The 25,242-nt window shown below is 42.6% G+C and overlaps 1 protein-coding gene across 1 annotated transcript in view; it reads right to left on the bottom strand.

Annotated features, from left to right (window-relative positions):
• KCND3 (potassium voltage-gated channel subfamily D member 3) overlaps positions 1-25,242 on the bottom strand; it is a 678,805-nt gene that overhangs the window by 17,187 nt on the left and 636,376 nt on the right. The window contains exon 6 of the mRNA XM_040337491.1: positions 18,771-18,863. Coding sequence (XP_040193425.1) covers positions 18,771-18,863 — 93 coding nt within the window. The remainder of the gene's footprint in view (positions 1-18,770; positions 18,864-25,242) is intronic.

Raw genomic sequence — 25,242 nt, 5'->3', positions numbered from 1 at the left:
ATTCAATCTGGGCCCCGTCACAGGGACCTTGGTGGGAGTATCCGGTGTCGTTTGCTAATCATTACTTCCACAAACCGTGCTTAAGCCAGAAGCTTTTTACCTCCATATACTTTGGTGTTTTAAATAGCCTATCATATGCCTACTCGGCTGGTTAGGTAACAGCACTGTATATGCTATATATTGACTACCTATGGTCTGATCCACACATTGCTGCGGAGACCTACTTCACCTATCGTTATGCTCCTGATGAAGCGTTTTTAACGCGAAACATGTTGAGTAAAAGCGAGTAACAGGAACATCCATCACTTCGCATATTCAATCCAGTCCTAAGGATCTAAAAGTTTTTGTATACCTTCTAGTGCTGTATGGTCTCGTTTTTATGAGCATATGTGCATGATTTTAAACTTTTATGTAACTTTTCCAAATTGTGTACTGTGATAATATGCTGATATTGTACTGTCTTGTTCACGAAGTTCTGTATATCATCATTTTTTCTTTGTATAACCCTTTTTTATAGATAAATATTTTTATAGATTTTCTACAATACTTACTTTTACCGTCAAAAGTCCATTCCATTAGCCCAGACTATTTTCCAGTTTCACTAATCATATTGTAATTGAATGTTATTAAAATTGCCTTTCCTTTTTAATCTGCAGCACTGTAATTTCCTGAGAATGCATTGCAATATGCACTCCCCATAAACATAATTTTCCACTTGTGTGATTAGCTCACCAATTTTCCCAGAAGTCTGCCTAAGATACAAGTCAGATTTCAGGCATTCCCTGCAACATAAATGTCATTTTTTGTGAGATAGGAGCATGTCTAAAGGGATGCAGGCCCAGCATATGTACTCATTAGTGCACTGCGGGTGCACACCTGACAGTTAATTATGAAAACCATTCCCATTAGACCCACTCGGCACAGAAAAACACATGGATTTCTTCAGAATAACAAAAGGTAGCAATCTGCAAATAAAGATTGTTATAATCATTGCAATGTACATTGATCATCCAGAGGGGAATGTTTTTTGCTCAACAAAAGTGGAATTACGCTTTAAGTTTTGACAATAAAACCTAGAAGCAGATTGGTTACTATGCACAGCAGCACCAGATTCAGTGTGCACCAGTCCCCCCCCCCTAGTGTGTTCACAGTTTGCATATCTCAGGCCTTGTACACATGACCGAACATGTCCACTGAAACTGGTCCGTCGGACCAGTTTCCGCGGACATGTCCGACCGTGTGTAGGGCCTACCGGACAGTTTTCCGGCCTAGCGGACAGGTTTCCAGCGGACAAAAGTTTCTTAGCATGCTAAGAAACTTGTCCGCTGGAAGCCTGTCCGTCGGACATGTCCGATGGTCAGTACGACTCATCGGACATGTCCGCTGGCCCGAGAACCCGCGCATGGCGTCAAAGTGAAAAACCTTTACAATAAACAACCATAGAGCAAAGTAATAGCAAAACACTTTCTAAGTGGTATTATAAAATACCTGCCGATCATGTCAGACATAGGCCCCTTTTACACTGACACCTTTTTTAGATGGTTTAGCACTAAGAATAGAGCCTCAATACCGCCTGAAAAAATCCTGCCCTGCAGTCTTCAGTGTGAAAGCCCGAAGGCTTTCACACTGAAGCGGTGCGCTAGCAGGACTGCTCCAAAAGTCCTGCTAGCCACATCTTTGGAGCGGTGAAGGAGCGGGGTGTTTACCGCTCCTCCACCGAATGCAATGGGAACCGCGTTAATACCGCCGGCAATGCGCCTCTGCAAAGGCGCATTGCGGGACGTATTAAGGCCCCTTTCACACGTGGCGGATCAGTAATGATCCGCCTCCGTATGCTCCGCTTGCTCAGCGGGGATCGCTCCGTTGATCCTCACTGAGCCGACGGATGACAGGGCGGTCCCCGCACACTGTGCAGGGACCGCCCTGTCTTTTCTCCGCTCTCCCCTATGGGGGGATTGGATGAACATGGACCATATGTCCGTGTTCATCCGATTCGCTCTGCAGCCGGAAGAAAAAATAGGGTTTTCTTCCGTCTGCAAAAACGGATCTTTGCGGAGGCGGACACCCGCAATCTCATTGGGAACAATGTATGTCCCCTTTTCCTCCGCAAACAGATGGATGAAAAAGCGGATCATACGGTCCGCACGTGTGAAAGGGGCCTAACCCTTTTTCGGCTGCTAGCAGGGGTTAAAACCCCACCGCTAGCGGTCGAATATCGCAGTAAAAACGATGGTATAGCGGCGCTAAAAATAGTGTCGCTATACCGCCAGTGCACCTCCTGCGCCCAGTGTGAAAGGGGCCTTAGAGCTGTCCTGTGTCTTTTCCACACTTTTGGTGTTATCTCAAGTAGCCTGATTATCCCTTCCAGTTCTCATCATGGACTATAAATCAATACATTTTTATGTTGTCATCATGAATAGAAGTGGCTTGATTCAGTAGTTTAGCAAATAGAAAACTAGGCAGTGCTGACACCACTCAGTCCACATAAAAGCTGTATGTTGTCAGCCCACAACTACATTTCTGTACTTCCAGGGTCTTAAAACACAGGGAAATGTGCATGGATTGCAGAGATGTGCTGTAAAGGTTTTTATATTTTTTGTTAATTTTGTCCTGGCCTATACTTTAAGTGTAATTACCACTAAATATCTCAATATTAACATCTGGTTTTCTTAACCTACTCTTATTTTTTTTAAAAAGACTGCTAATCAGTTTCCTTTAATGTATCCAAATAAATTTTAGCTACTGATTGCCCTCCCCTGGACTTATTTTGCTAATTTATTTTATAATAACCATATTAGGAGATTATCTATACCAGACTTAGAGGAAAATTATGTTTAGCAGTATACAAACTATTTTGGATTACCAAATGTACATCCTCCTGGCCCTGCACTTTCCTAATAAACCATGATCTGAATCTGAAGTACCGTATTTAGATAGATACGAGAAGAGTGGCAAAAATTATACATTATTCCTTTAGGCTTGATTTTTGAAGTTCTGTCCATTTTCCTATGCAGCCCTTTTGCGAAGAAATCAGTGCTATTTTCCAGTGCTAAATTTATGTTTCCAGAAAGTCAGACCTTTGTTCAGTTAATATATTTTGATTAGAAAATACTCTTAAAACCATTTTTTCTTATTTAAGAAAGGTTTATAGATATTAGAGCTGCACGATTAATCGTGATTTTGATTTCCAGGCTGGATTAGCTAGATTTTTAGTATCAATGTCGGAACCAGCGTGGAACGCAAATGGCCGACTGACGTCAGAACTGACCTCAGTCAGCAATGTAACGTCATCCCATGCAATGGAATCCTAGTCTGTGCAGAATTACAAGTCCCACCACCCTGCACAGGCCACAGTCCCCCTCCCGCACTCACCGTAGTCTCACTCCTCCCGGTGGATTCCTCTGTGTGACCCTGAGTTCTGATCTACCCGCACAATTCAGCACCTGTACTGCCCCGCCCACACTGTACACGTCACCCATCTCGGGGAGCGCCACCTACAGGAGGAGAGTGCTAAGGGCCCGGACTCGTGATCACAGGGGTAGGGAGAGAAGGGATTACTGAGACACACAGAGGTCAATGCAAGAGCTGCCTCTATCTGGTGTGCTGGAATGGCGATCTCTCGGGGGGGTTAGTGCTGAATGCGGGTTCAGGAATGTCATCCTTCTCCTTATGTCACCGACCTGGGAGCAGAATGAGAAGATCACACCCTGCAGGAGTAGAGTCCCAGGACACAGCTCAGGAGGGACAACTGCAGGATCAGGATGACAGCCTAAGGATCAGGATAGCAAAAACAAGGCGACAGCTGCTGGATGGAGATAGCAACCTAATAATAAGAATGTCAGCTGCAGGAGCAAGATGACAGGTTCAGGATGGTAGCCTAAGGACTGTCATCTGCAAGGTCTAGGGCCTTAAAATAAAAAAGTTTGAGAATCGTGAAAGAATCGTGATCTTCATTCCAAGCAAAAGAATCGTGATTCTCATTTTTCCCAGAATCGTGCAGCTCTAATGGATATAGTATACTGGGGTTGACAAGTGGGTGACTAAAGCGCTAGCCAACAGTGAAAATTAAAAGTGACCAGTGAAAAACAAAATGCTGCTCAAATCTAAAATGTGCTAACAACAAATAAAGGTCTGAATAAAGAATGATGAGCGCAAACTGAAAATCTAAAAGTGAATATAAAGACAGTCCATAGGGGACTGATAACAATCAATAAAGATATGCAGTGAATTCAAAATTAGTGAAATAACCCAAAACTGATAATAAATCCAAAAATAAAAGTCCAAATATATAAATCAAAGTTTGGATAAATCAATCTAGTGTGCCAGTGATAAACAAAACTTCTGCACTTCGGGCATCAATGTGGACAATCTTGATAACTCTTTGCTTAGCCTGGGCTCGCAGTGCGCTTACCTCCAGACACTAGGTCATGCGTGTCAACGAAATCCTCCCAAAACTGGAACAGAATCCAAACAGTGGGTAACACGTGTTGCACGGAATCTTCCCAGTGCTGAGATAGAATCGAGGGGCGTTCTCTGTATCAAATACCAGTATAGGTCCAGGCGCAGCGAAGTCGACTCCACAGGATAGCCACAAGGTGTATCAGGAGCAAATGTAAAAATAAAAAGCTCTCATGGTGAAGTATGCAAGCACTTTAAAATTTAATAAAGGTAAAAATGTGCTTACATTGAAAAAATGAATAAAACGCCAAACAGCGGCACTTCCGGTGGACGGTCAGGGTGTCACGTCACTTCCGGTCACATCTAACCTTATGCATTACGTCACGACACGTGACTTCATCGGAGGTTACTGAGTGACTAATGGATACTGCCTTATATTGATACAAACAGGAAATGGTCCAGCAGCCATTTTAGATTACAAAATGGCATTTGAACAGAGCTAGGCTGCGGCCATTTTAGAGAAGGGCAAAGATAAGGGAAAAAAATATTTATTTATTTGAACTGGTGACGTAACGGAATTACGGACCAGACCATGTCACGCTAAAAACAACGGACATATTGAATATGCACAACTCAAAATGCCAAAAATTAATTATATTCAATTAAATGTAAAACCCACATTAAAACTTGTCAAAATAAAATATGTATATAAATGACAAGATAACAGACTAAGGACACCAATATTGGATAGATAAACGTTTCATAACAATTAACCAATGGGGTCCTAAACATTATCCAATTATTAATTGATGGTAGTCTGTAAATTTGAATAACCTTTCAAGATAAAATTTAAAATATTAAAATGTAAAATACATAAAATCTTGAATTGTGAATGAGGTACTGGACTAGACTGGAGTGAGTGATACCCCTTGCGTTTACAAGTGAATCCCCCTCCAATGAATAGATCACATCATTGCATTCTAAACCAGAAATCTAAAACAACTAAAAATTGCTTAAAAAACAGTTGACGTCGAACTCAACATTTAACCCATTAGGCACTAAAGTATTTAAAGAGTGAATCCACTGAGATTCTTTCTGACTTATTGTCCTAACCAAATGGGCTCCTCTCCATGGCTTGTTGAATTTATCTATCCCCCAAAACATTAGTTGTTTAGGATCTTTATTATGTTTCTCCGCAAAATGCCTACTAACGTTGTGCTTCGGGAAGCCATTTTCTATATTAACAACATGCTCCTTTATTCGAACCATTAATGCTCTCTTCGTTCTTCCTACATATTGCAAGTTGCAGGAGCACTGGAGAACATATACCACCCCTTCAGTATGGCAACTAATGAAGTCATTAATGGTATGACATTCATTTGTATGGGTGGAGATGAACTCAGTCCTTTTCTTTTGAGGACCTTTAGAATGTTTACAGGCATAACAATATTTACAGGGAACAAAGCCCTTCGTATTAAAGAACGTATAACCACTCTTAGGTGGAGGGTCAACCACATTTTTCACCAAAATGTCTTTTATGGTTGGGGCTCTTTTATACACAATATTAGGTTTTTCTGGCAATATGGATTTTAAATGCCTGTCTTCTTTCAAAATATGCCAATGTCTTTTGATCAATTTTTCCACATCTTTATGCTGAATATTTGAAAGAAGACAGGCATTTAAAATCCATATTGCCAGAAAAACCTAATATTGTGTATAAAAGAGCCCCAACCATAAAAGACATTTTGGTGAAAAATGTGGTTGACCCTCCACCTAAGAGTGGTTATACGTTCTTTAATACGAAGGGCTTTGTTCCCTGTAAATATTGTTATGCCTGTAAACATTCTAAAGGTCCTCAAAAGAAAAGGACTGAGTTCATCTCCACCCATACAAATGAATGTCATACCATTAATGACTTCATTAGTTGCCATACTGAAGGGGTGGTATATGTTCTCCAGTGCTCCTGCAACTTGCAATATGTAGGAAGAACGAAGAGAGCATTAATGGTTCGAATAAAGGAGCATGTTGTTAATATAGAAAATGGCTTCCCGAAGCACAACGTTAGTAGGCATTTTGCGGAGAAACATAATAAAGATCCTAAACAACTAATGTTTTGGGGGATAGATAAATTCAACAAGCCATGGAGAGGAGCCCATTTGGTTAGGACAATAAGTCAGAAAGAATCTCAGTGGATTCACTCTTTAAATACTTTAGTGCCTAATGGGTTAAATGTTGAGTTCGACGTCAACTGTTTTTTAAGCAATTTTTAGTTGTTTTAGATTTCTGGTTTAGAATGCAATGATGTGATCTATTCATTGGAGGGGGATTCACTTGTAAACGCAAGGGGTATCACTCACTCCAGTCTAGTCCAGTACCTCATTCACAATTCAAGATTTTATGTATTTTACATTTTAATATTTTAAATTTTATCTTGAAAGGTTATTCAAATTTACAGACTACCATCAATTAATAATTGGATAATGTTTAGGACCCCATTGGTTAATTGTTATGAAACGTTTATCTATCCAATATTGGTGTCCTTAGTCTGTTATCTTGTCATTTATATACATATTTTATTTTGACAAGTTTTAATGTGGGTTTTACATTTAATTGAATATAATTAATTTTTGGCATTTTGAGTTGTGCATATTCAATATGTCCGTTGTTTTTAGCGTGACATGGTCTGGTCCGTAATTCCGTTACGTCACCAGTTCAAATAAATAAATATTTTTTTCCCTTATCTTTGCCCTTCTCTAAAATGGCCGCAGCCTAGCTCTGTTCAAATGCCATTTTGTAATCTAAAATGGCTGCTGGACCATTTCCTGTTTGTATCAATATAAGGCAGTATCCATTAGTCACTCAATAACCTCCGATGAAGTCACGTGTCGTGACGTAATGCATAAGGTTAGATGTGACCGGAAGTGACGTGACACCCTGACCGTCCACCGGAAGTGCCGCTGTTTGGCGTTTTATTCGTTTTTTCAATGTAAGCACATTTTTACCTTTATTAAATTTTAAAGTGCTTGCATACTTCACCATGAGAGCTTTTTATTTTTACATTTGCTCCTGATACACCTTGTGGCTATCCTGTGGAGTCGACTTCGCTGCGCCTGGACCTATACTGGTATTTGATACAGAGAACGCCCCTCGATTCTATCTCAGCACTGGGAAGATTCCGTGCAACACGTGTTACCCACTGTTTGGATTCTGTTCCAGTTTTGGGAGGATTTCGTTGACACGCATGACCTAGTGTCTGGAGGTAAGCGCACTGCGAGCCCAGGCTAAGCAAAGAGTTATCAAGATTGTCCACATTGATGCCCGAAGTGCAGAAGTTTTGTTTATCACTGGCACACTAGATTGATTTATCCAAACTTTGATTTATATATTTGGACTTTTATTTTTGGATTTATTATCAGTTTTGGGTTATTTCACTAATTTTGAATTCACTGCATATCTTTATTGATTGTTATCAGTCCCCTATGGACTGTCTTTATATTCACTTTTAGATTTTCAGTTTGCGCTCATCATTCTTTATTCAGTATACTGGGGTTGCATGCAGAGTCCAGTCATCACTGGTGGTTTATCCCATACTTAATATTTTTTATTAATACTATATTTAATGATTTTTGATAATTCAAATCTTTATATAACCTCCTCACTGAATAATTGTTTGTCTTATACTGTAGTTTAGATAAAAATGTGTTGAGAGATGTAAATCAAAGCTGAACCAAAGTTTTAAAGTGTACTGTTAAGCTTAATTATGTTTTGCACAGGTTTATAGTTGAGGTCTTCAAAAAAAATTAATTAGGTTTTGTTGGACTTGATAAATCCATAAAGGTTACAATGATGTCATTTTTTAGCTATAATTGTCTCACGTAATTAGAGTCATTATCACAATTCTGGTCTTGCTGTGCTATTCTTGGGATTGCTGCCCAAATATTTACTTGGACCACTTTACCCATTATGCTTTAACCCCTTTGTAGATACTGTGGTCATGACAGGTCTTCTTGCAAGTCTGGCTTAAAAGCCATCCTCCCCAGTTTTCCTTTTAATACATTTTACTTTAAAAAAAGACAGCAGAATACAGACTTGACTTAGAGAAATTAACGAAGCAACGGACATGCTTTTTGCCTTCCTTGTTTCATTTAGATGAGAAGAGAGTTGATAATTAGGTAACATCAGTGATTATTTATTAGGCATTTTGACCCCTAGCAGTAAGCTCCCCTTTTTTCTTTTTTTTATCCCTAGTTTTCTTTGCTTTATTTGCTTTTTAAAGGGAATATTTGATTGCAATACAGTTTTTACGTTTTTTGAACTAATGTTTACAATTACATATTTACATAGAGGGGAAAGGGTTATATGGGGGGGGGGGGGGGCTTTGGTGAGATAGAAGGACAAGTACTCCTGCAAATGCTCAGAATCGGCACTGATACCAAAACTAGTACTGGTATTGGTGCAACCCTAATAATTAATGATGCCAGTAAATGCTTTAAAAAAAGGTCTGTAGCCCATGGGCTCAATATATGCAAATCAAACTTTAATGGTGATAGATAATCTGTATGGCAAATTATATGGTCACCATTCTACATTCCTCTGGGTTGCCCCTCTGTTTCTTTTCCCTCTTTCCTGTCTTTCCCCTTTCTATGTCCCTCAGATATATGCACAATATTCACAGACAGTTAAATCAATTTAAAGCAGAAAGATTCATGGTGTTAAGCAGTGGCATCATTACATTTTGGCTCCTGGGCTACCATGAACATCTTGATGGGTGTTTTTGTGTTTTAGCTTATGATTAGGTTGGCCACATATAGGGTACCTTTACAAATAGGATAGGACAAGCTGTTACCGGGAAAGGAACCCACTGGGCACCAGCATAAATGTCATTTGGCTAGCTGTTTAACTGGTAAGTAAACAGACAGGCTTGCAGCATAGCTCCTGTTGTATTAAAGCAGATTTTGCATGAAAACTAGTTCACACAATATTTTATTATGTCTACTTTAAATGCTTACCTCATGCAATTTTCCTACTAAGTACTGCCAATATTTGTTGTCTAAATAAATGTTTTGCTTATATTTGGTAGACAAATCTCAAACCAGCAGTGAGCCTATTTCTAGCAAATATCACATAGCCAATTCACTATCATTCTGGCAAGAAATTCATGTAATGGGAGGGAAAAAAAATACAAATTATTTTCATACACAGGCAAACACATTCCAACATACCAAATTAGAAGCAGAAGTTAAAGAATGATATGACACATATATACTTTTTTGCACCATAAAACATTATATTGCATTTATAGTCATTGCCATATAATAATATTAAGGTGAACCATTACAGTGCGTTTATTTTAATTTAACATTTTAAAAGTTACAAAATGCATGTAAAATTGGAAACAGCTCAGTACATAATTGTAGTCAATTGATGACAATTTCTTAAACACATAGCAATAGTTACTCTTTCTTAATTACTAATGACTAAAGAAAATGGATGTATGATGGTAAAAATACTTGATTTTCTAATTTATATAGCCATTGGTACTGCAAAATATAAATTAAAAATATATTTTTTATAACATATTAATGACCAACAACACTAATGCATCTCAGACCTGGACATGATGTATACAGTATGACTGTATGATTTTATTCCTCCTTATTTATCCTCCTTTATTACAGCTATTTCTTCTTAAAACCAAAATAATTTTAGCTGCAAAATAGTAGAGGCCCACACATTTGCAGAAAATGTATAATCTTCTAATAACATGGGGAATCATGCAAGATGTTGGAGCTGCATATACTGTAGCTTGTATACAGCAGCATAACTAGGACTCATGGGGCACACTGGTACCTTTGATTCCATGTGCTGAGTGTGCAGTGTGCTCCTGCCCCTTTAATTAGGGCTGGGCTACCTCCAGTCACCTGCCCCTTATCTATCCATCAGCAGTCATGTGCTCCTACTGAGGAGACATAAAATGCAATATTATAGTTAGACCTGCAGTATACAGAGCGCCTTGACGGGGCCTGCAGCTTACACATGCATTTGCAAATGCGTGCAACTAAACCTCTTTTTTTAACGCACACAGTTAGACGGGTGAATTTGGTTGGTTGCTGATTGGTCGGTAAGTTTGAGCCTGGATATTCTATGTTTTTGTATGTATATGCGCCCTTTCCAGCGCTCCTTATTGTATAGACCAGTCATAAGTTGGGGCAGTGACTTTTGTTTGTAGGACTCATGGGGCCCTGAAGCAGACATTTCATGGGGGGGGGGTGTCACTTGGCTAACTATCTTTGTATCTGGCAGTTTTAACTATGGTAATATGGGTCCTTGAGCTTAACCTAAAGTAAGTTTAAATCAAGGACAGTCAACAGGAGAACCGTGCGTATGGGCAGTAAACTACTAGGAACCAGCGCTTTGGCTAAAACTTAGTTGTAATAGCAATAATAATTATAATGATATTTTATATTATGACAATATTATTAATGCTCTTTTACTCCTTGATCCTAATATAAACTTCTTTAAGATCTAGCTTTTTAAATATTTATAGAACCACAAACATCAGCTGTCCCATAAGGTTTTAGCAGAGGGGACACGCTGGGATTTTTGAGACATGAGACATACAGGATTATTTTCAGTCTGTAGCAGTTTAGAGGGCAATACATCTAGGAGAGATGAGCTAAGGCTTCTTACTTCACAGAGGGCCAGCAGTCCTGCATTGTATGGGTGGAGGGAAAGAGCTGCCTACAACCTGGAGTGTTGAATAGTGAAGGAAGGCACTGGCTGCTATGGAAGTAAGGAATAAGGTAAGGATGTGTACTTTTTTCTTTACTCTTTAAGGCCCCTTTCACACTGATGGATCAATCGGGTCTGCCTGTCAGTTTTTCAGGTGGACCCGATCGGACATCCATAGTTATTTATGTCCACTGACACCTGATCATGTCCACTGAAAACAGACAGTGATCCATTCCCCATCATTGTGGCAGATCAGATCGGATAAAGGATGGAAACGGACTAGCAGTCTGTTTCCATTAAACCTCCCCATAGAAACATATTCTATATAAGCAGAAAAATCACTTTCAAATAACAAAGCATTCACCCCTGTATCTATAGGCATTGCGGAGTAACTACTTTTAACATTTAAAGTAAACTGAGGCAATAAAATCAAAACTCATTTCTATATAAGCAGAATCTTGGCAGCTTGCTAGCCTTCTAAAGTAAACAGATGTTTCTAAAAAACTGACTTTAGAGTCTTTGTTGTGATTTTTGATAGTCTTTGAATTTTTTTACAGCTTTAGAAGTCAGGGGTAGCTTGCTTTAAGGCCTTGTTCACTCCGGAACCCCATGTGGGAAGCCAGTGTTCTGTGTGCGTTTCCCACACCGTGTTCAAAATGCACTGGGTGTGCAATCTGCTGCCGGTATCAATTTAATCCTAACGACATCAAAATCGCAAATGCAAATCGCAAACATTTGCCTGCACTTGATTGCATGGTACCACAATACCGATGCAGTGCATTTTTTAAAATTAGTGCATGCACACATTTTTGTATGATCCAGAGCGATTTCAGCCCACTCAAACAGGTAGGCTGAAAATCCTACTACGCTAAGCTGCATAGGACTCGCGCAGGAATGATTTTAGGTGTGAACTGGTCCTAAAGCTTATTTACTGCTTGTTAAGAATATGTAAATAATTAAGTGGTAATTGCCTAGACATGTGTTCTACTTTAAGGGTCATCATCTATTAGAATTTAAAGGCTGCATTGAAATCTCTGTCTGTTTAGGGTTTTTCCTTTTATTAAGGTGAAGAAGTTCCACCTTGTAAAGTTCTCTTGGCGTCAATGGTGCTGGGGGTTAAAGTACTGAACAGAGTGAAGTCCAACAATTTAGAACAAATGCTTCTCACTAATTTTATACTGTCTTGTCAGCCTGCTAATATTTTCTTCCTAATTTGGATTTTGCAGGTGACATATGGCATAAGCTGATGTCAAATATGCAATTATCAATAAACGAATGTGGTTGAAATTGCGCAAAAAGCAATATCAAGCAATACATCTTTTAGTCAAGAAGAGTAAACATGAATTTTCAGTTTCACTTTAAGGCAGAGGGAACCCGTCTTCTGTTGACAGAAAATGATCTACATCACTGTTCCAGCAATAAATTGTTCAACCTATTGTAAAACTGCCAATGAAAAAAGGCGAGAGTATCTAACAGTGGGATGCATAAAGCAATCTCCATTTAGTAACAGCACATAAACAAACATTGTTCCACGTTTCAGAGAATTTTATGTTTATTTAATTTGTTTATAGGGATGTTGATAGCCACGCACTTAGGGAAAGTAAAAAAAAACGCATCTCCAATATACAGTATGGTTCATATAACTTTGTTTCATATATAAATATATTATGCAATTTACTCTTCATACCTAGAACTGCCATAGTAAATAATGATTATTTTCTTTGTCTCAGGAACGTAGATATAAAACATAACTGAATGACATTTCTTTTGCTGAAGCAGCATGTATCATCACCTCCTTACTTTTTTTCTTTAGAAATTAGTTTTCTTTCACTTTTTTTAATGCTTTGGTGCTGCTAAACTCCTTCAGCCTTTTTCAGCCTCTTCCTGTCTACATGCATTTCCTCCAGACTTAGTGGAGTCAGTGATGTCACCATGTATGTGGGCATGCTGCTCACTCATGGAAGACCAGAACATTGGGTGCATTAGCCATGTTGGTTTCAGCACAAGACATGGTAATTGCTTTTAAGCTGTTTTAGTGGTTTTACACTATGAAAGTTATTATTATTATTAATAAAGTGGGAGTCAGAGGGCTCTGCTCATTAGAGCGTTGCTTCTTTCCCCTGTTTTACTGAGCCTGGAACATTGTAGAGTATTGTGAATGGGGGAAAAGAGTTGAGGAGGAAAAGTGGTGGACAAATATTCCAAATAAGTGTGAAAAGGTGCTGATTAACTTTTCAATTGACCTTTGTTAGGACTAACATAAAGGTTTGTTAAATGAAGGTCAATTACATCTGGTGAGTTCACCAACTTAAAGCTGAACTTCCACTTTAAGCACTCCTCGCCCCCTTACATGCCCCATTTTGGCATGTGATATTTTTTTTTTGGGGGGGGGAGTGAGTATTTTGTTTTGAGAGGGACTTCCTGCTTCCATCTCTTGGCTAAGGTAATGTTTGAGATTTAATATTGTCAGTAATGATTTTTTTTTTAATTGAGAGATTTCATTAATTTAATTGCACATGTTTATTAAGGATAGCGCTGTTTTCTAAAAAGTTCTTAACTTTTAGAATTAGATTAACATGTTAAAGTTCATATGGGATTTTATTAATTAGGTTTAGACCAACTTTAATCTCCCACTGCAGATTACCTTTTGTCCATATTTTAAAAATGACGAGGGGCCTATAGTATTTGGGAAGTAATATGACTATAGTTGCAATAAACTCCTACTTGTGTCACCATTTATTTACAGTACATATAGTAGTATTTATTGAAAATAAATACTACTATAAACTAAACATACAAAAAATGTATATACTGATTCTAACCTGAGAATAGTAAAAAATATTTTTTAGCTGGATACACGGAAAATAAAATGAAGTGATATTAAAGGCAGTTTTTTTTGTGCTTAAAAATAACAAATATGTTTTGTTTACCTGCTCTGTGAAGTGGTTTTGCACAGAGCAGCCCAGATTATCCTCTTCTCAGGTCCCCTGCTGGTGCTCCTGGCCCCTCCCTCCTGCACTCTGCTGCTTGCTATGGGGACACCCATGCAAGCTAGTTTCCAAGTTGCTGCTCTGTGTGTCTATTCACATATGGAGCATGGCTCAGTCTCACTCCCATTCTCTCCTCATTGGCTCACTGGCTGTTGTTGACAGTAGTGGTAGCAAAATGGCTACTGCTGCTGTCACAGCTTATGAGGAGGGAGAGACCGAAAAAAAGAGGGACGCTCGCGCTCATTGCTGAATCAATATGGAGCTCAGGATTTTTTTTAGGGAGGGCTGGGCTGGGGGGCTGCTGCACAGAGAAGTTTTTTTTTTAATCTTCATGCATAGAATGCATGAAACTAAAAAACCTTGAGCCTTCACATTTACTTTAAGTTCTGTCGTACAAGGCAGAATTAAGTGTTATTAAGAGCACAGAAAAACCAGGAAATATATATAGGAATGATTAGACTTATGCCCTGTACACATGATCGGTTCATCCGATGAAAACAGTCTGATGGATTTTTGATCAGATATCCGATGAAGCTGACATTCATCAGTCTTGCCTACACACCATCAGTTAAAAAAACGATCGTGTCAGAACGTGGTGACGTAAAACACAAAAACGTGCTGAGAAAATTGAAGTTCAATGCTTCTGAGCATATGCGTCGACTTGATTCTGAGCATGCGTTGATTTTTAACCGATGGATTTCCCCACAGAGGATCGTTTTTTTCTATCATTTTTTAACCATCAGATCATTTTAAAACCGATGGGGCCCACACACGATCGGTTCGTCTGATGAAAATGGTCCATCAGACCGTTTTCATCAGATGAACCGATCGTGTGTAGGCGGCATAAGAGCAAGGCTAACTAGGTGGTTATTAGAGAAAGTATGAAATAATTTAGTATACTTACATGAAGTACAATTTTTTTTTTTAAACATTTAAAGTTAAGACTGAAAGTCAATTCTTGAAATGAAAATGCTACTATTAAATAGCAGGCAAATGTGTGAATGACCCTTTTGGAGTTTTAAAGTAGTTTTTGCCTTGCCCTGACCTCAAATAGCTAGATAGTATTTTATGTCAGTTTTCCATTTTAAAACACTTTAAGGCTGTTTTTTTTAATTTTATTTAAGAATGCCTCACCAACCTAGCTTCTATCTACACCAAATAATTTGTTTGTATTACTTTAAAAAGGCCAGGCATATCAGCCACACAAGGAACACAAAGAGTGGTAGACTGAAAGAGAAAGTTTGCTAATTCATTTTGCATTCAAAATGAGGCTTCATTCGCATGGGGCGTACATTACTGTACACCTGTGCAGGGCTGTGTTTACCCACACAGGGATGTACAGGTGTTCCATGCATCCCCTTGCAGGACGATTATTGATTTCTATTGGGACACAGCAGCAGTATAGACACAACCGATGTGTCCCAATATGACATCCATATAGATGTGGATTGTGCATATGGGCGTCCGCTCCATAGGGCAGGGGGGGGGCAATTGACCCCCCCTGTAAAATCGAGAAGGTGTTGAAGAGTTTTGCGGCTGCGGGCTGTCTGAGCGATCCCGGGCTGCATGTCACACAGGCAAAGTGAGCAGAGTGAAGCCACCCCCTCCAGTGTTTATGTGTACACAGGGGGAGGGAACCTGCTGTGCCTGTGCCACGGTGATGGCTGATCTGAGGTACTGAATGGGATGGGGGAGGGGTTTCCATCTGTGCTGAAGGGGGGTTTGTGCTGAATGGGGGGTCTGTGCTGAAGGGTAGGTCCATCTGTGCTGAAGGGGGTGTCTGTACTGAAGGGGGGGTCTGTGCTGAAGGGGAGGTCCATCTGTGCTGAATGGGGGTTTGTACATTCTCTAGGCTATATTTATATGGGCATGGAGTGAAGATGAATTATCTCAAGAGCTATTTCAAACTGCCAGCTGGCCGCGTTATCGGTAAAGCGCCGCTAAAAAGTGACGTGTTACCATCGTTTTAGCTGCGCTATTCCCCGCTAGCGTTTGAAGAAAGGGTTAAATGTGACTGTGTATCGCCGCTGCCAAAGTGCCCCTCCCTGAAAACATTTCAGCGGACACCCATGGTTGTGCAGGTGCATCTCCTCTCCCTGTGTGCCTTTGGGGGACATTACCTGCACCCACACATATGTCACACACACACAGCCACTGTGTCCCATCAGACAACAATGGGGCTACCTGCACAGGGATGCACAAAACATCTGTGTACCCCCCGTGTGCAGAAACAAAGCGCTGCATGAGTTGTATGCCCTGTGTGAACGAGGACTAAATATGGCTAGGAAAAAAATTACTTTCTCCTAATCAGCTAGCAGTTTTGTTCTAGGTATAGGAACCTGGACTGGGTGTCAAGCCAAGTGCTCAGCATTTGTTTCAATATACAGTATGCTTTATCACAAAATTCTCCTGAAACTGGCCAAAAAAACTCCTATAGATGGCTTCATGCTAGCCTGCCTTGTTGCTAGGATATTGCCAAGACACTCCCAGCCAATTCAAACCCCCTCGCTTGCACTTTCTCTCCCCTGTTGCATTATCTCTGAAATTAGCGATGCTGTAACAGAGGAGATAGTGTACTACAAATGTGTGTGGAGGTTTGAGAGCCTGCCCCTGTAATGGCTGGGAGTGACTTAGCAATGTCCTAGTAACTCGAAAGGATGAGATGATGCAATTTCTGGAAATGTTATACCTACTGCAAGGGCATAATTTAATTTTGGTTAAAATTATAGTTTGTTTTTATCTAACACCATAGGAAGTTTTTTGGTAAAGGGGAAACTAACCCTTTAAGGAGTTCCTTAACATAAGATTGGAGATTAGGACACCAAACAAATGGACAACGGAGAAATATCTTTCTAATGCTGAACAGTCACACTATATACATTCATGCCTACACAAAATGTGTGCACATGTAATGCACACACATCAAATGCCACCAGTTGTCTGCCTATCACTGTAGTGACATGGTGACTCCGTGAGATGCATATTTAGTGTTAGTCCATTGATAGTTGTGCCCCAGAAGTGTTTCCCTTGGTCTCCTGTGTCCCATACACAGGCCAGTTCTTGTATGATTCTGCTGAAGTTACAGGTATTGGATAACAGTGACTCATGGATTTTATATATATATACCGTATTCATCGGCGTATAACACGCACCCTAACTTTAACCACTTGCCGCCCGCCAATGACAGATTGACGGCGGCAAAGTGGTTGTCTAATCCTGACTGGACGTCATATGACGTTCTCAGGATATTGAGCCGCTGCGCACCCCCGGGGGCGCGCATCGCAGCGATCGTTGTTGCGGGGTGTCAGTCTGACACCCCGCAACACCGATCTAGGTAAAGTGTCTCTCACGGAGACTCTTTACCACGTGATCAGCCGTGTCCAATCACGGCTGATCACGATGTAAACAGGCTGAGCCGTTGATGGCGGTGGCTCCTGACAGGGGGGGTTCGCGCTGATTGCTTATCAGCGCAGCCCCCCCTCGGATCGCCACACTGGACCACCAGGGAATTAAAAAAAAAAATGGGCAAAAAAATAGTATAAATAAATAAAAAAAAGATACCAATCAGTGCCCACAAATGGGCACTGATTGGCAACATGGATCCATCAGTGCCACCCCTCAGTGTCCATCAGTGCCACCCCACAGTGCCAATCTGTGCCCAGTGCCCACCTATCAGTGCCCATCTGTGCCACCCATAAGTACCCATCAGTGCCACCCATAACTACCCATCAGTGCCACCCATATGTGCCGCCCATGAGTGCCCATATGTGCCGCCTATGAGTGTCCAGTGCCGCCTATGAGTGCCCTTTAGTGCCGCCTATGAGTGCCCATCAGTGCCGCCCATGAGTGCCCATCAGTGCTGCCCATGAGTGCCCATCAGTGCCGCCCATGAGTGCCCATCAGTGCCGCCCATGAGTGCCCATCAGTGCCGCCCATGAGTGCCCATCAGTGCCGCATACCAGCGCCGCCTATCAGTGCCACCTCATCGGTGCCCATCAGTACTACCTTATCGGTGCCCATCAGTGCCACCTCATCGGTGCCCATCAGTGCCGCCATATCAGTGCCCGTAATTGAAAGAGAAAACTTACTTATTTACAAAAAAAATTACAGAAAAAAATAAAACTTTATTTTTTTTTCAAAATTTTCAGTCTTTTTTGTTGTTGTTGCGCAAAAAAAAATTGCAGAGGTGATCAAATCCCACCAAAAGAAAGCTCTATTTGTGGGGAAAAAAGGACGCCAATTTTGTTTGGGTACAGTGTAGCATGACCGCGCAATTGTCATTCAAAGTGCGACAGTGCTGAAAGCTGAAAATTGGCTTGGGCGGGAAGGTGCGTAAGTGCCCGGTATGGAAGTGGTAAAGAGGGATGTTTCAGGAAAAACCGTTACACAGCCCCCTGCGTATAACATGCAGGCACAGTTTACCCTCCATTTTCAGGGTAAAAAAGTGAGTGTTATACGCCAATAAATACAGTATGTTGAAGCAAAAATCGAATTGTTGTTATATTGTATGTTTAAATGTGAATCTCATTTTATTTTTTCACATCACAAAAGGAACGAAGGTATAGCTGTTTGTCACATAAAGAGAAAAGAGTCATGCTGATTTTATATGCGAGTTGTACAGCAATCATTACAAGACATGCTTCTACTTACGGTTGTCTTTTCCAGGCAGTGCAGCAGGTGGTGGTGTTGACTTTCTATCAGTGATGCTGATTTTCCAATGTGTGCCTCTTCTCCAGTTGAGCCCTAAATAAACAGAGCTTAGCATTAATACATTTAATAACACCACTGCGCAAAAAAAAAGTCTCGGGATAGTTCTGTTCTGTGACTTACACAGCTAAAGGGTAAATTTGAGCTGAATATATACTTGATAATCTATCCACTTAATCCTTTGTAACTGGCTCCCTCCTCTTAATATAACTGTGACAATAACAGGCTGCAGTTTATGTGCAGAACTTCACTGGTAGATATCTATTATCTCATTGTGACACAGCAGTGACATATTACAGTCAATTTATAAAAATCAGTATAACACTGGGGTGCTAGCTGTACTCACCAATGAAATTTCAGTTTTCATGGTAACATATCGCATCTAATCGTCTGCTAATGAAAACTATATTATTATCCTTTGCTTCACTTTGTTAATGTGGTATTGTCAGCACTTAGAGCTGAATTCCGGGCAGGTTTAAAACACTGATTAATGCAGTCAGGGGCATAGTTACAGATGAGGGGCCTCATAGCAAAATTTGGATGGAGCCCTTCAGTGATCACTCTATGGCCATTGATCATAAAGTATGACTAAATAAAGGACAGGTAGCAGGTGAGATGTCCGCATAGTCAGTACATTATTAGGAGCTAGTGCTATAGATAGGGATGGGCATCAGTGCAGAGAATTCAATTTTAACATTCATTGTCCAGCTAACCACCCATTAGTTCTTCAGCCTTTTTCAGCATGGGAGATCTCAGGAACTATGTATACACTATAAGCTCCCCCACCCCTTTCACCGCCATTAAAAACAAGTGCTGAAAAAGGTGGTGTAGTAGGCAGTCCAAAAAAAATAAAAAATAAACTTGCACTAGCAATAATAATGTCCACCACAATATATTACATTGTAGCATAATTGTAAGTAAGTTAGTAGCCCTGTATACAATTACTTTATAACTCTAATAAAAAAAAGTGTTCAAATACAGAGTTTTTTTTCAGAACTACAAACTGTACTACTTGCTCCAGTACAGAAGGCCAGGTAAGGCGATTGCGACCACTGGTCACGCGCATCGTGTCCCCCATGAACCGGGGGAACGCGCCTTCTGGTGGCTCTTAAAGGAAACTCTGTATGGGTGCGGGGTTTCACACAGAGGAGCCATTCTGCCCCATAAATACACATGAGCCGGTCGGGAATCGGTTAAAATGTCCTGCACCAGATTAAAAATGTCCTGTCGCCATTTTCAATAACTTTACTAACACAGATGGCAGGTTCAATTAGTTCTTAATAACACCACTTTTACAAAGTGGTCCTTTTTGCTCCACTGACTTAAAAATTAATTACTTCTAGTTCTAAGATAACAAGAGCAGCAAGTTTGCTGCTGCTACGCTCTCCCTGCTTGTCACTGGTTGCCAAGGAATCTGTTGACTTCGCAGTTGGGAGGCTCTTAGCAACCATTGATGCTGACAATGGGCAAAGCCTGATTGGGAAACTGAGGTATTAGATCTCCATCAGCTAGTGGCAAATTCTAAAGCAGGCTCTTTATTGGCTATGAAATCTGCAAATTGCCTGCTGTCAATCCCTAATGGGGAAAAGACCTGATGGGGAACTACTTTCTCTGAATCCTCATTAGGCTCTGCCAGGCCCGGACTGGGACAAAAAATAGGCCCGGGCATTTTAGACTGAGCAGCCCGGGGGGGGGGGGGGGGGGCACGCGGCGGGGGTAATGATGGAATGCCCGCACAGAGAGAGAGACTACTCCACATTTGTGGCACAGAGAGAGAAATCACTCCACATTGCTGGAACAGAGAGAAATCGTTGGACATTTCCCATTGTTGTACTGAAGTCAGTTGATAGATCGGAGTCTGTATAACCAGTCTGCACATTGATAGATTGAAATTTCTGCTGAACTGGCAGATTTTCAATCTATTTATGATGGCCTAAGTCCACCAGTCTCTGAGTTTAATAATATCCTCAAATCTTCTGAAAGGGGTTCTCAACTTAGGTTTAGAAATTCACTTTGAACTCCACCTTATTTCCAGAACTCTCATTATGTATTAGATGTGCAAAGAATAAGGTGAGAGAACATCTAATACCTATAAAGAGTAATGAAAATAAGGTGGAGTACAAAGTGAAATATCTGGAGGGACTGGCTGAGGTTAAAACAGGCAGGGAGGAAATTAGGCATCACCTCCTTACTGTCTGTCAAATGCCTCTGAAAAGTGACATGAGAATTGATAACTTTTCAGTGGAGTATCTGTGAGTGCAAGCCTTTTGGCTCACACTGGTGCTCAACATTTTTTTGGGGGGAAGCAATCAAACTGAACAAAACATCAAATGCAGCCACTGTGCCCCATCAAATGCAGCCACTGTGCCCCATCAAATGCAGCCACTGTGCCCCATCAAATGCAGCCACGGTGCCCCATTATATGCAGCCACTGTGCCCTATTTAATGCAGCCACTGTGCCCATCAAATTCAGCCACTTTGTCCCATCAAATGCAGCTGTTGTGCCCCATCAAATGCTGCCACTGTGCCCCATCAAATGCAGCCATTGTGTCACATCAAATGCAGCCACTGTGCCCCATTAAATGCAGCCACTGTGCCCCATTAAATGCAGCCACTGTGCCCCATCAAATGCAGCCACTTTGTCCCATCAAATGCAGCCACTGTGCCCCATCAAATGCAGCCACTTTGTCCCATCAAATGCAGCCACTGTGCCCCATCAAATGCAGCCACTGTGCCCCATCAAATGCAGCCACTGTGCCCCATCAAATGCAGCCACTGTGCCCCATCAAATGCAGCCACTGTGCCCCATCAAATGCAGCCAATGTGCCCCATCAAATGCAGCCAATGTGCCCCATCAAATGCAGCCACTGTGCCCCATCAAATGTAGCCACTGTGCCCCATCAAATGCAGTCACTTTGTCCCATCAAATGCAGCCACTTTGTCCCATCAAATGCAGCCACTGTGCCCCATCAAATGCAGCCACTGTGCCCCATCAAATGCAGCCACTGTGCCCCATCAAATGCAGCCACTGTGCCCCATCAAATGCAGCCACTGTGCCCCATCAAATGCAGCCACTGTGCCCCATCAAATGCAGCCACTGTGCCCCATCAAATGCAGCCACTGTTCCCCCATCAAATGCAGCCACTGTGCCCCATCAAATGCAGCCACTTTGTCCCATCAAATGCAGCCACTTTGTCCCATCAAATGCAGCCACTTTGTCCCATCAAATGCAGCCACTTTGTCCCATCAAATGCAGCCACTGTGCCCCATCAAATGCAGTCACTTTGTCCCATCAAATGCAGCCACTTTGTCCCATCAAATGCAGCCACTGTGCCCCATCAAATGCAGCCACTGTGCCCCATCAAATGCAGCCACTGTGCCCCATCAAATGCAGCCACTGTGCCCCATCAAATGCAGCCACTTTGTCCCATCAAATGCAGCCACTTTGTCCCATCAAATGCAGCCACTTTGACACACCCTCCACCCACTCGCTGTCTGACCGACACTTACCCCATCTTAGTGGCCGGTCAGGCATGAATCTATCCATTTTACATATGGGGGTGGCATAATGGAGGGGGCAGTGCCTGTGTGCCCTTAATGGACAGGCCGCCACTGTGGCGGTTTTCCATAGCCCCAGTCCCTCAGACTTCAAATTAGAAATTGTGTGTTTTTGCTGCATTTTTTGGAATTGCACCACAGATGCGGCATGCAGGACTTTTTGTGCACTTTCAGGACATGCAGCAAAAATGTACAACCTAATAGAAGTCTATGGGACTGGAGGGTAACATGCCAGAACACCAGCACTGCAGCTAAACTGCAGCTTGCCAGTGTGAACCCACATCATAACATCTAGGAGGGCAAGAAACTGTCACAGGCTGCTGTAATATAACACTTAATATGCAGAGGGGGACGTGGCCAGTGGACAATCCACAACTTGTGGCAGGTGACGTGGCCAGGTGATTTGGCAAGTGGATAATCCACTTGTGGCAGGTGACGTGACAAGTAGACAATCCACAACTTGTGGCAGGTGTCGTGGTCAGGTGACGTGGCAAGTGGACAATCCACAACTTGTGGCAGGTGATGTGGCCAGGTGACGTGACCAGTGGACAATCCACAACTTGTGGCAGGTGACGTGGCCAGGTGACATGGCAGATGACGTGGCAAGTGGACAATACACAACTTGTGGCAGGTGACGTGGCCAGTTGACGTGGCAGGTGATGTGGCCAGTGGAGATTCCACAACTTGTGGCAGGTGACTTGGCCAGGTGACGTGGCCAGGTGACGTGGCCAGGTGACGTGGCCAGTGGACAACCCACAACTTGTGGCAGGTGGCGTGGCCAGGTGACATGGCAGATGACATGGCAAGTGGACAATACACAACTTGAAGCAGGTGACGTGGCAAGTGGAAAATCCACAACTTGTGGTAGGTGACGTGGCCAGGTGATGTGGCAGGTGACGTGGCCAGGTCACGTGGCCAGTGGACAATCCACAACTTGTGGCAATTGACGTGGCAGGTGACGTGGCAGGTGATGTGGCCAGGTGACGTGGCAGGTGATGTGGCCAGGTGACATGGCAGGTGACGTGGCCAGGTGACATGGCAAGTGGATAATCCACAACTTGTGGCAGGTAACATGGCCAGGTGACATGGCAGGTGACGTGGCGAGGTGACGTGGCCAGTGGACAATCCACAACTTGTGGCAGGTGATGTGGCCAGGTGATTTGGCCAGTGCATAATCCACTTGTGGCAGGTGACGTGGCAAGTGGACAATCCACAACTTGTGGCAGGTGACATGGCCAGTTGACGTGGCAGGTGACGTGGCCAGTGGACAATCCACAACTTGTGGCAGGTGATGTGGCCAGGTGACGTGGCAGGTGATGTGGCCAGGTGACGTGGCAGGTGACGTGGCCAGGTGACATGGCAAGTGGACAATCCACAACTTGTGGCAGGTGATGTGGCCAGGTGACATGGCAGATGACGTGGCAAGTGGACAATACACAACTTGAGGCAGGTGACGTGGCAAGTGGACAATCCACAACTTGTGGCAGGTGACGTGGCCAGTTGACGTGGCAGGTGACGTGGCCAGGTGACATGGCAAGTGGACATTCCACAACTTGTGGCAGGTGACTTGGCCAGGTGACATGGCAGTGGACAACCCACAACTTGTGGCAGGTGGCGTGGCCAGGTGACATGGCAGATGACATGGCAAGTGGACAATACACAACTTGAAGCAGGTGACGTGGCAAGTGGAAAATCCACAACTTGTGGTAGGTGACTTGGCCAGGTGATGTGGCAGGTGACTTGGCCAGGTCACGTGGCCAGTGGACAATCCACAACTTGTGGCAATTGACGTGGCAGGTGACGTGGCCAGGTGGCGTGGCAGGTGATGTGGCCAGGTGACATGGCAGGTGACGTGGCCAGGTGACATGGCAAGTGGACAATCCACAACTTGTGGCAGGTAACGTGGCCAGGTGACATGGCAGGTGACGTGGCCAGTGGACAATCCACAACTTGTGGCAGGTGACGTGGCCAGGTGATTTGGCAAGTGCATAATCCACTTGTGGCAGGTGACGTGGCAAGTGGACAATCCACAACTTGTGGCAGGTGTCGTGGTCAGGTGACGTGGCAAGTGGACAATCCACAACTTGTGGCAGGTGACGTGGCCAGTTGACGTGGCAGGTGACGTGGCCAGTGGACAATCCACAACTTGTGGCAGGTGATGTGGCCAGGTGACGTGGCAGGTGATGTGGCCAGGTGACGTGGCAGGTGACGTGGCCAGGTGACATGGCAAGTGGACAATCCACAACTTGTGGCAGGTGACGTGGCCAGGTGACGTGGCCAGTGGACAATCCACAACTTGTGGCAGGTGGCGCACTCGGCCAGCTCAGTGGCCTTTTTGCAGGACATTAGAGCAGCCCAGGGGGCAAATGCATTCTTGCAACCCAGCCCCGTCCGCCCCAAGGGCCTTGGTACACCTTTGGGTAGAAGTGACATGCGGGCCACCGAGGGCCGTTCGCGGGCCCACTGGGCATATGCCCGGTATGCCCTATGGCCAGTCCGGGCCTGGGCTCTGCCCACCTATTTACTAAACTCCTCATCTGCTGTGCTGTCTGTATGTCTACAAGAGGTATATGAATCTGTTGCCCACACCAATATTTGTTGTAGGAAGGCTATGCAAAATTCTAGACACTTTATGAATTCCCCAAATTGTATCTTGAAGGTTTTTTCCTTCATAAAAATGCTGCTTGCAAGATTTTACTGTTTGGAGTTTGGCAGTGTGAAAACTAAATGCACAAACAATAATATTGGATGTACAGTATTTACTATTGACAAGTGCATATACCTGCTAAGTTTAAATTGTATTTAGTCTTCAAAGCATCATTTTTGTGCAGGGATATTACTTTCTAAATTGTAGATA

Source organism: Rana temporaria, chromosome 2 (genome assembly GCF_905171775.1).
Source record: "Rana temporaria chromosome 2, aRanTem1.1, whole genome shotgun sequence".
NCBI lineage: Eukaryota > Metazoa > Chordata > Amphibia > Anura > Ranidae > Rana > Rana temporaria.
This window is presented reverse-complemented; position numbering and strand designations above follow the sequence as displayed.